This window comes from Rhyacophila brunnea, unplaced genomic scaffold (genome assembly GCF_057557595.1).
Source record: "Rhyacophila brunnea isolate RB1 unplaced genomic scaffold, BYU_Rbru_1.0 scaffold_24, whole genome shotgun sequence".
In the NCBI taxonomy this organism is placed as follows: Eukaryota; Metazoa; Arthropoda; class Insecta; order Trichoptera; family Rhyacophilidae; genus Rhyacophila; species Rhyacophila brunnea.
Window position 1 is genome coordinate 3,103,006 of NW_028232904.1, and position 12,171 is coordinate 3,115,176.

At 36.9% G+C, this 12,171-nt stretch overlaps 1 protein-coding gene across 1 annotated transcript; it reads right to left on the minus strand.

Moving 5' to 3' along the window:
• Nucleotides 1-783: 783 nt before the first annotated feature.
• Nucleotides 784-11,457, minus strand: LOC147068890 (uncharacterized). The gene is made up of 7 exons (XM_085951244.1): nucleotides 11,258-11,457; nucleotides 8,272-8,450; nucleotides 6,945-7,113; nucleotides 5,156-5,316; nucleotides 4,564-4,738; nucleotides 3,103-3,266; nucleotides 784-1,550 (listed from the first exon to the last, which is right to left on the minus strand). Exons 1-7 carry the CDS (start codon nucleotides 11,334-11,336, stop codon nucleotides 915-917), a joined length of 1,563 nt encoding a protein of 520 aa, XP_085807370.1. The 5' UTR covers nucleotides 11,337-11,457; the 3' UTR covers nucleotides 784-914.
• Between the last annotated feature and the right edge of the window lie 714 nt (nucleotides 11,458-12,171).

Consider the following 12,171-nt stretch of genomic DNA (forward strand, 5'->3'; position numbering starts at 1 on the left):
AATAATTAATTGTATTAATATTAAAATCAGTCGACTTTAAAGGGTTAGAGACGTGGCGTGACATACAGGTCGATCTGTATTGGATGAGAGACCTCATACGATGTGTTCGGACAGCCTGTCGGCTCTCCAAGGTCGAAATCGACAGGAAGCAAACAGCAGAAATAAAATCAAAAAAAAATGATAGGAGAAATTCGTTCGAGTGGGATGACATCTAAGGACGTGAGCAAATGTTTAAGTTGGGATTAAAGATAATGTTATAAGATAAAGCTATTATATTTAAATTAAGTTATTGTAATATGTGACTGTAAGATACTTGGTGAATAATAACGGTTAACTTACGCTATGAATTATTTATTGTGAACCCTTCCCTACTCCCGGCTGAGTTAAGAAGTAAAGAAAAGAGTATTAAAGCTATGTGGTGAAATGTATGGAGGTAGCAGTGCACAAGGCATGCTTGAGAAGAGTCTAGCTAGATGAATCTCTCACATGGACATGGCAGAAGTAGGAGTTTGATCCAAGACAAATTCATGAAAACAGATTTCAATACTGCCGAGGATTTACAATATCTTTCCTGTTGCAGAATATCCATCCAAAGTAAATATAGCATAATATAATGTATATAAAATATTGCCATTATTTTCATAGCAATCTCTTTAATTTGAATGTTTTTCCTGAACCTGACACTGTCATTTCTATAAATAATAATAACGGATCATTTGAAAGCGAGAGTTCATTTCCAGCAAAATATTGCAATTGAATATTGAATTTACAATTACACTTTGACCTTGATATTAAATTACTACTTTTGTACTTAGTTCAATTTAATCCTAATTAAAAGTCTGATTGGCACAGGGTACCGTATGCACTCGAATGTTTCAGGGTATCCTCGATCGCATTCTAACGAGAATACAAAATTATTTAAATTTGGGAGAGGTCAAATGAAAATTCTTCTTGGGTTGCCTAACCCGCGTGGTCCTCCTCAGTTGCGACTCGTTGTGACCGTCAGAGCTGGCGAAGGAAGACGTCAAATCTCTCGTGGTCTTCTTGACGGACCTTTTGACCGCTTTAGGTGCGGCTTTGCCCTGTCTAATATGGCGGATGAACGATTCGTCCTCTTGCGGATCGTAAATCTGACTTTCAGCATCCGTATTATCTTGATTGTTATTATGCCTATTTTCTTGGTTCCGTTTCGTCTGTTTGCGGTTGATACTCTGCGTCGATTTCTTGGCTCTGACTGCAACTGGAACGTCTTCGAATCTCTCATCGGCGTGTCCGTTAGCCGTCTCCCTGGATTGAGGCAACCGCGGACGGTTGACTTTTGACTTGGATGGTTTTTTGTGGTTTGTCAAAAAGTCCATTTCATTGCTTGACGAGTCCGGTGATTCTATGGGATGCAAGTTGACGGCGGTGTGAGGACGCTTAGCAGGACGTCTATTTTGGATATCATTGTTATGCGTAAAAACGGTGTCCGCATCGCTGTCACTTTCCTCTCGATGGAGGTTGCGTAAGATTTCTGGATGCCTGTCTTCAACGATCCGCTCCTGTTGACACTGTAAAGATAAAATATAATGGGTACCGTGTGTTACAGCAAAATAGGTGAGATATAAAGCAAAAACAAACAATTTCACATTTGAAAGATACACAGAAAATAGTGCCTGAAAATATTGGTAAGTCCACAGGTGACCTCACATTGATCGCGGGGGATATGGACACGGTTGCGATAAGTAAAATTTTACGACTGACGGGGAATTTGAAAAACAAAGCAATTTAAAATATGAAAACACTACTCATAAACTAGACAAAATTAATAACAAAAATAAAATTCATTTTGTTCCGCGTTGTAAAAAAGAATTTATATACACTTATTCTGGTTGTCTTATTATGTAAAATTTATCGATAACAATGGGACAAAAACTATTAAAAATCGATCATGATATAACGAATTGGCACTCGTCAACGTCGCGATGAATGTGGGTTAACTGTATGCGAGACAAAAATACAATCAGAATCAATAAATTCAATTTTACTTATTTTACATTTGTAGTGAACTTTACAAGTATATGGTCAGCACACGCGATCAGGTTCCGCTGCAGAATATAGACATAGGACAGCATGCATATGAAAGTTCACGTATCGCGGATCCAGCCTAAATAGCCAAAATAAGACAGCGGAGGAGATAAAAATCCGCCTTATCTCCGGGAATAAATGCTGGCATGCCTGCAAGCGACTGGTGGGGTCGAAAATTCTAGGCCGAAGAAGTAAACTTCTAATACATATGATTCACCCTTTTTACAAAACACCGACGATATAAGGCCAGTGGTCACTTATGGCTGCGAGACTTGCTTGTTGCTTGGTGCTTAATTCAAAACGAGGAAAATAAATTAGCTGTCTTCGAGCGTAAAATACTCTGAAAAATCTTTGGACCCACGTTGGAAAATGGGAACTACAGAATAAAAATGAACCACGAGTTGGAAGAGCTGATTGAACAAATTATCATAAGATACAGTAAGTCCCAAAGACTACGATGGGCGAGACATGTGGAAAGAATGCCTGAAGTTAGAGCGCCAAGTATCATGACAAAGTGGCTACCCCAACGGAAGAGACCCAGAGGCCGTCCAAGAAGGAGATGGGCTGACGCCGTAGAAGTGGACTGGCTTCATATAGGAAAATCCGGTAACTGGAAAAGTGTGGCGAGAGACCGGAGTGAGTGGAGAGTGGTTATGGAGGAGGCCAAATCCCACCTCGGGATGTAGCGCCGTGGAAGAAGAAGTAAACTTTACAAATTACAAATTTAAGACATTCACAACATGACATGGAAGAAAATAAAGAAATATCTAACAATGTTAACCCCTAATGTCGTTTAGCGACATTTTGCTCTAACGCCTCTAAATAAGAGCAAAAGTCTCAGCAATCAGGCACCCTACGTCAATGCAATAAATTAAAATCCACCGCCAAGTGAAACATTTACAAATAGTATTTTTTACATATCATAATAGACTTCTTCCTTCTTTCCTCGATGTTTCGGGCTCGTTGCAGAGGTTATTATCAAGAGATTATGATAAAAAACAATCGTGATCGTCTCCAACATTATAATATTTTTACATGGTTTCTGGCGTAGATCAGATCGGCTAGCTCGTCGTCGGTGGGGCAGTAAAAAAGGTTCTCCTCGCACTTTCGCACTGAATTGAAGAAGCCCTCGGCCAGTTGACAGGAGCGCATCGCCTCGAATTGCTCTTCCCCCACGAACTCTTGCCGGTTGTCCATAACTGGGAAAAATAAAGATACACAAATAATTATAAAAAGGGAATTATTCGCATTCCAAAACACAAGACAATCCATTGGTCGGTGTCGTCATGTGCCAGCACGTTGGTAATAAAATCAATTACCGGTGTGAAAAATGTTGGACAGAAAGGTCACTGGAGGTGACGTGGCAAGGTATGGAAGTTGCGAGGGGTTTACGAGCACTACGTTATTACACCAGCTGACTAGTGGATCCAACGATCTACGCTGACCGCCGTGAGACGTCAGAGAACAGACAACAGAGGAAAACGATAAATCGGGGAACGGTTAATGCGGGATTATTTAACATGGTTGTTATGGGTGTTTGGCTTTCAAAAATGAAAGATCTGTGCGGGAAAACGATTTATGCGAGAATGGTAGATCGGGGTTCCACTGTATTATGTAAAAATATGCGATCACACACCTCTCATTAAATTGTTTTTGTAATCAGTAGCTGTAATAAATTTGAAGTTAGTTTTTGTTTTATTTTACGTTTTTCTTAGCTCGTATTCTTATTTGTCCGATGGTTCTTTATCCGGTGGTTCTTTGTCCGGTACAAATCTTGCAATCGATTTTTTTAATACTTTTAGCCATCTTTAAGTAGAATCGAATGCATTTTCAGTTAATTCTGTTTTGTATAAAAAGTTATTTCGACACCATTATTGGTTGCTAGGGGGTCTGGGGTCCTAGCAACTAAATTATTAATACATACGTGCGTTACCATGGAAATCAATATGACATGTCAAGTACAAATTTTTTTGATCGTTTAAGCTAGTCAAGTCAAGTTTATATGGTTCAACAGAATTTAAAAACGTTGTATATAAAAATTTCTTTTTATCTTGTAATTATTAATTTTTGCTTTACATGCAAGTAAACGAAATGCTCTATTATTTTTATTAAAAATGTACCTATAGTGCGAAAACATCTTCTTGGCTACGTGTTAAAACTGTGAACTAACATGCTCCGCCCATTTTTAACCGCACTTCCATTATAAACTAACAAGCTCCTCCCATTTAGTAAACAACAGCGCTTAGAAGCATAGCCAAGAAGATGTTTTTGCACAGTATCTATAATAATAATAAATGGTAAATAAAGTGCTGTTGGTCACTAAAGACTAAAATATTTGGGGAGGGGAGCCTTGGATTTATTTTTTCTGATTTAGGGGGCCGTTGTAGGAAAAAGTTTGAGAAGCACTGCTCTAGAGTCTAGACGTCACCTGAACAACGGAATTGTCTCACTTTCAAATGAACTGATGAAAAAAGTAAATGAATGACATGCCCTTACTGTTCTGTGATACAGTGATTTTCTTAGGCAGCGACTGGAACTGGTCATAGGTGATCTGCAGTACTACGTCTATCGTTTCATAGTCCTGTGAGTTTTGCTTCACCATCTTGAAGATGACCTCCACGAACGCAGTGTTGTTCACCGGATAAATTTGCACGTGTGAAGGCACAAACTCCTGAAACATGAAACAATATGTGCACATACGAAACATGTGTCACGACCATATGCACATGATATTGAGTTGATTAATTTAATAAAACGCATTTTTTTTGTAGTCCTTATTCCACTTTTAAAATGATATTGAGCACTGGTAGCACAATTAATATGTCACCTTTGAAGATACTATTCAGGCGCCCAAATGCACTTCGTGTCAGTATGATTCCGGAAAGCCACTAAATACTATCTACCAGAGTGTATACAGCGGAACTACGAAATGCTGGCATGACATGGAATGATGCAAGATGATTGGTGAGCGACAGGAATTCTTGGAGGCGGCATGTGCTCCAACTAAGGGACGGACATGGCCAAAGTTACAGCTAACGGACACTCGTTGGGATAGGGTGTGTAATTATTAAAATTCACCCTTCATTACCTGTAACTGTATAACCTGAAGTATCCGCTCGTGGCACGCGTATAGCCCCTCATGCATCAGCGTGAGATACTCCACTGTCATTATTTCTTCTCGGTCTGCTAGAGCTTGGAGATTGAAGCAAGACGGCAGGTGAAATTTATTCACTTCCCATGTGTTCCCATCTGAAAGAGTTAAAAAGAAAACCTTAGGCGCAATGCTCACTGACATTCAATCCGACACTAAAATAATTCCAATAAAGTATTTACTGCCATGTTTTGAGCGTTGTCAGTGATCACTCCATGTTCTACACGCAACGTATTGTCTAACTATCATTATGTCAATGCTTTGTGTGAGATGGGAGTTCGGCAAAGTGCTCTTGGTGAGTTGAGTTGCTTGGACGATTTGTTTCAGCTCCTTTTATAAATGTTGACGTTGAAAAACTATCTAACTGTATCGTTGAAAATTAAGAAGATGCCGCTTCATCAGGAATGGAATCGATAGAATTTCAATGTTATTATTCGGCGAGTGTTGCGTCATCTGTATAATCCGTATGGCCTTTCGTCCCAACAGAAAAGTATCAAATTTTAGTTTAAATTGCGCTCAAAATAAAGGCATTGTTTTGTTCTACCTACTTATCAACGTTTTCCATGAAAGTGATTAAAAGTAAATATAGAAACAGACTCACAGACTCACAGACATACCTACATCCTGATAATTGCATTCGTATGGGAGTGACAAAGTACTCACCGAGAATTGAAAAAATTGTGAAGGAAAGTGAATGCCATTCTTTTCATTAATTATTTTTACTTTTACTCACTTATTTCAAGATTTGCATTAAAGTGCAGATTTTACGTTTTATTAGAAGTCCGATATCCTATTTTATTTTAAGGAATATAATAATAGTATGTATGGTACGATAAAGGATGAGGAATATGTATAGAATAAGTAGCTCACGAGATAATTTCAATTTCTGAAAGTAGCTCACATCCTTATTAAGTTTGGAGACCACTGCCATAAGAAAGCTCACGGCGAACTGTGCCACGGTGAAATGTTTTACGTACAATTTACATGTAACCAGGAAAAACACACACATAAGTCACAATTATCAGGGAGACACACATATGGTCTTGCGTAAACAGAATTTCATTTTCAATTTATTTACTCGGTTGTATTTTTAACAAGTATTTATTTACACTTCTTCTGTTATATAATTATTACCAAAACAGTTGAATGTGACTCTTAGCGATAGCGCTCACAGAACGCGTCGAGCGGGCGAAGTCGGCGAATGCAGTGTTTATTCATAACCATAATCACACGTCTCTCGCCGCGCATTACCCTTCACCTATGTAATAAGCGGCCCAAGCAGCACAAAACAATTATTTTTACAGCGTCTCTCATAACAAAGCAATAAAAATATTATATTATTTCGGGGCTTGTAATAAATATTTACGACGACATTATTCAACCAGCGAAATATAATGACACGGAATAAAATAAAACAATGGGTTCTCTGTAATTAAATAATTGCTTTTCGCCCGTCGATCGACGAGGCCTCAAGCAGCGTAATTTTGGTAGCCGTGTTCAATGAATGGACTTCTTTGTATTTTCATTAAATCGTATCGCCGAGAAGCGAAAAACGGTGACTCATGCGGCAGGCGGCGCGCAAGGCATCGTTAAGTCCAGTGGGCGCTGGCGTATTTGATTACGTTGTATTTTTGATGATTTACGCGCCACTTGTAGAAATTTTGCGCGAGCGCCGCACTCGCTGCGTCAATGGGCTTTATGCCTTAAATCTGCTGTGGTTGCTTACCTTTGGACACGAATTGCACAGCGTACTGCGCAATTTTCTGCTTCTCGATGACGACATCGAAAGCGATGGTGCACGACGTGTCCGAGAAATCCTTCACCGTGAGACCGAAGTATCTCAAAGCCTCCGACTGCATCGCGTTCAGGTCGTTGTATTTGTGCGACAGGTTCACCTGAGTCAGGAGAAAATATTTATGAGGTTCAACACTAGTGATTTAAAGAGGTAAGTAACCAAAGAAAATAATAATATTATTACTACTGATGAATGGTGATGGAATTTCTGAAACTCACTTACAGATGGAGAGTTCAAATTTGGGAAGGCAGTGCATCTCAAACTGCTTCATACCACGGCTCCCAAAATCAGAAAAAATAATCCATGGCTCCCTCCCAAAAAAATTTAGTCTTTTGTGACCAACAGTACTTTATTTACCATTAATTATCATTATAGGCAGATTTTTATTAAAAATTTAAAAACAATTTAATGAGAGGGGCGTGATTGCATTATTTTTACATAATACATCAATATCCGGTACAATGTTCGAAATGCTAATTCGCAGGGTTTGCTCCAAAGTCTCCGTTGAAAAGTACAACCTGTGTTTATTTTTTTAATACCAGTAATGATAAAAATGCTGTTTCGCATAGGTATGTTGTCGCAAAAGGAATTGCAAGGAAAGGAAAGGAATGCTGCTTTTGCGATTGACGGATATTCTTACTGTTGCCTTATTCAAAATTCTTCTAAAGACTTCTTTCATTAAATTCGACTTCAAGGACAATTATCTGATCAAATATCAATCAATTCTTCTTGAGCTGCCCATGTTATAATCATATTTTAAGGATTTAGCAAATTGTGTTCTTATCCAATTGTACTTTGGTCTTCATTTAAGTTTGGGAAATATTAATGTGCAGTGATTACGTTTTTATGATTTTTTTTCAAATACTGAAATATTTCGTAGCCCCCCAGTTTGAAAAGTACTGTCTTAGTGTGCGGCCTGAGTGAACAGCGTTCGGCGGGGTGTGAGCAGCATGCGCAACTCAAACGTAAACTCAGCTCCATGAACAACCGAACCTTTCCAAAAAATACAAACTTGCTGGAGTGTTGAACAGAAATCCAAGGATGACGAATCTGCTTGCTTTAATCACGAATAATGACCATTTTGAAACCGGTTTGAGGCACGCAATGAGCCGAGGACGCATGCACTGTGATGAATTCATAAAACGAACGGAAAAATGCCCATATGTTGACAGGTCTATACGTTTAGGAATTCAATTTACTCATGCTCTTAATAAAAATGAAATGAATGCGCACTTCATTAGCAGTGGCATTATTATACCTTTCCGCCTAGTGAGGCGACCTCGTTTCGAATGGCATCAGTGCCTCTGGCGTGAAACGGCTTCGGCTGAGGCAGGGAGTTCTTCTGCAGCTGAAATAGGTACAGTTCCAGCTTGTTCAGCTCCTCCCTGTGTTCTTTTATATTCGCGTTCAACTGCAACGTTTCTTCATCTTCATTGTCTGAAATAAAAGTCAAAGATGTTGAAGAACAGGTATGCTATATTATACAATATTGTAAGTATACATTAATTACTGATTTCCAAGCATTTTCGTTTCTGGATGTCCTAAGTGAACAAAGGTTTTTTCAGTGTTTTAAAAATTATCAGTTAGTGCAGGTATGTACAATTTCAAGTAGGCTGTAATCAGGGCCGCGCCATGGATGGCTGCCGCCCGGGTGCCCGCCGATAATTTCCACTACCCCAAATCAAAAAAAAAAATCAAAAATAGTATGTATCAATAGCGGCTGGCCCTTTAGGTCAAATGGTCAATGACCCTCCAAAAATAAATATCTTACAATCTACATAATATGTACAATGTCATATAGACTTATAATTATCGTCTAATACGTCAACATGTGTGTGTAATTCCCATACACACAATATGTCTCACGTTCGCTAACAGCGCGGTCAATTGGTGATATGCCGAAATAAAATTTTTCTTTCTATCTCATTTTTCATATGTGAGATGGAGAGAAAGCACAACGTTCGCCATAATCTTTCTTCACATTCTGTCGCAACATGTCGCGAGATTCGGTCATTGCCCGATATGAAACAGATATACATTTTCAATGCGTCAAATGAAACAGATATAACGTCGACTGACTTGTACCTACCACGCCGACACAGTATGTTATTCTGTCTGACAATACATAAATGAAAATGTTAAAATTATGTCTGTTTAGTGGAAGTCAGCAGCAAACAAATTATCAAAATAACCGATATACTGGATTATTTTTTAGGTTAGGTTAGGTTATCATCCTTGAATTTATGAATTTTGCCTAAATTAGCTATGGCCAAAGAGATTGGACTCCTCCCCAGAGGTAGCACACAAATGTCAGTGTGTACTCGTTTTGTGAGAGAAAGTTTTATTTCTCTGACATTAGGTACACTTTGCTGCAAATGGGCCATACTCGGACATAAAAACGCCACACTGAGTATTTTTTTTTATCAACACAAGCTTACAACCAATTTATGATAAACGTATTTTCATTATAAAAAGTTCCCGCAATAAAAACTTTATTAGGATTCAGGGTAAGAAAAAATAATGCACAAGGATGTAAGTATTTTATTTTTGAAAATATTTTATGAAATAAAAATATAACATCGTATATTTTGGGTTCAAAATAATATTATGCATACGGCCCTGGATTTTTCGCAATAAACAACCATTTGACGTTTGATGTAAAAGTTGTGAATTGTTATTGTAAAAGATCTTTTAGGAAAAACTATCAATGTATAAATAATTAATAGTATGCATATTGTTCCGAAATGCTGTTACTCATTTGTATTCTTCCATTAATAAAATATGTTACTTCTTTCAAGATCGAAAGAATAACAATATTACATCCGCCATGTTGTTTTACCACACGAACTTGAAGTAGTAGCTCCAGAATACCAACATTACCAACTGTCTTTCTCCGATTTGTATTTTTTTGTACATAAATGATGGCGTGTTCCCTCTTCAGTCTTTCAATCTCTTTGGCTATGGCAATTACCGCTGTTCCCGCCTAGCTTCCAGTAAACAGACTTATACAGATTTTTTTCTTTCCAATAAATAATATAAAAGTTAAAAACAAAATTAATAAAACATAAAGAAAACATTACATTATAAATTCTAATAGCTTTATAAAGAGGTATTTGATGGAGATTGAGTGGTTCATTGGACTTTTTTTACAACGTTTTTCTTAGCTCGTATTGTTATCTGTCCGGTGGTTCTTTGTCCGGTACAAATCTTGCAATGGATTTTTAACTAACTTCCCGACTAGCTAGACATTTGAAACTTTTAGAATATATCAGAACACGATGCCAATGCATTTTTTGGCACAGTTCGGTTATGAGGAATACAGCGGCAAACACGTTTTAAAAATAGCCGATATATTGGATTATTTGTTGGGTTAACCTAACCTAACCCAAACTAAGTAATAATCCAGTATATCGGGTATTTTCAAAATGTGTTTTCCGCTGTAACCGAACTGTACCCATTTTTTAAATACTTTTAGCCATCTTTAAGTAGAATTGAATTCATTTTCAGTTAATTCTGTTTTGTATGAAAAATTATTTCGACACCATTATTGGTTGCTAGGGGGGGGTCCTAGCAACTAAATTATTAATATATACGTGCGTTACTATGGAAATCAATATGAATGTCAAAATGACATTTCAGTATTATTTCTATCAAGTACAATTTTTTTTGATCGTTTAAGCTGGTCAAGTCAAGTTTATATGATTCAACAGAAAATTTAAAAACGTTGTAGGTATATAAAAAGTTCTTTTTATCTTGTAATTATTAAATGGTAACGTGGTATATATAATATGTGGATTTAATATAATAATCCGATAGTGTTGCCTATTAAAACGTTAGTTCGCCTCTATCACTGACTTTAACTAACAGAACATTTTAAATGTCAAAATAACATATTAGGTAGGGTGTTTGTTGCATAGGAACTGAGAAAATTTCTCAACTGACATTTGCTTCAATTATATTGTTAAAGGAACCAAGGGAGGCTCTAATTAATATTATGCAACATCTTTTTGTTTGCTAATATTAAAAATAAACGCGAAATTCATAGACGTTGAAACTTTCACACAAGGCATCAACCGTATTCGATGAATTTCGTGTAGCGTACGGAATTATATATTGTAAAGATATTATATAGAATATATTATCCCGTGTATTCCATTCAATGTCACAGAATTTCCAACAAAAGTAAAGAAGTTAATTTCAACAATTGCGGTCGATGTTTGACAACATTCAAAGTAAACACTCACCGCGACTCGATTGCTTTTCGAAGGCTTTCGTTATTTTCTGTTGCCTTTTATGAGACTGGTCTATGTATGTTTGATCCATTATTTGATTACAGTGTTGAATCGCTGTACCTAATGGTAAATGTTTAAAAAACAAATGAAACTACTAAGTCACCAAGAACAACAAAATGCAACAATGTCGTTGCTCCTCCTCCCACTATTTTGAAAATTGAAAAATATTCGGCCAGTGTTTGCGTCGCAAAAATTACACTGCTGCAAAACATAGACAAAATAAAATGACAATAATATTAAAGTTTTTTTCTTGATATTAACAAGACGAGAAATAATTATATTAATCAAGATTTTATTTTAATATATTGTACTTAAAGCAACACTATATATACAGCCTAATATGTTATCAAATTCAAAAAATACGTACCTACTTACACTATAAATTATTTTTATCTAATGTTTTAGTGACCCTATTATCTATTTTATTTTAGAATCTCCATGTTTAAAAAATATCGTCCAACTTGACCCCTAAATGCAGAAAAACGAGAAAACTAAAATATAGGTGCCACACTGGGCTATTTTCATTCAACTATTTGGACCATAGACTAACACTATGACGTAGAAAATTTTGACACTTGATTTTATCGGTATTACCAAAGTGTAAAAAACTCCCTAGAATAGGTAAAAATTAGACTTGCAATCAGGTATTTTAGATTGTGTACATTGAAAATAATAGCCCCGCAAAACCACAACCGCCCCACCACACCCGGTCTTAATCGGGCGTTTTACGTCTCACTACGTGTTACATCATTTTTTATGATTGAGAATATCTCAGAAGCAGTTAGTTACCCAAAACGAAGGTCACTATGCACTTGAATGTGCTTTGACTGAATTTACATGAATATTAAGAGTAGAATGATACTCGT

Excerpts from the sequence above, each read along its gene's own strand:
- LOC147068890 (XM_085951244.1), bottom strand. The coding sequence starts at position 11,336 with ATGGATCAAACATACATAGACCAGTCTCATAAAAGGCAACAGAAAATA. Across the intron at positions 4,739-5,155 it reads TTCAGGTTATACAGTTACAG|GAGTTTGTGCCTTCACACGT; the intron begins GTAATGAAGGGT and ends TTCATGTTTCAG. Across the intron at positions 1,551-3,102 it reads TGATCTACGCCAGAAACCAT|TGTCAACAGGAGCGGATCGT; the intron begins GTAAAAATATTA and ends TTATCTTTACAG.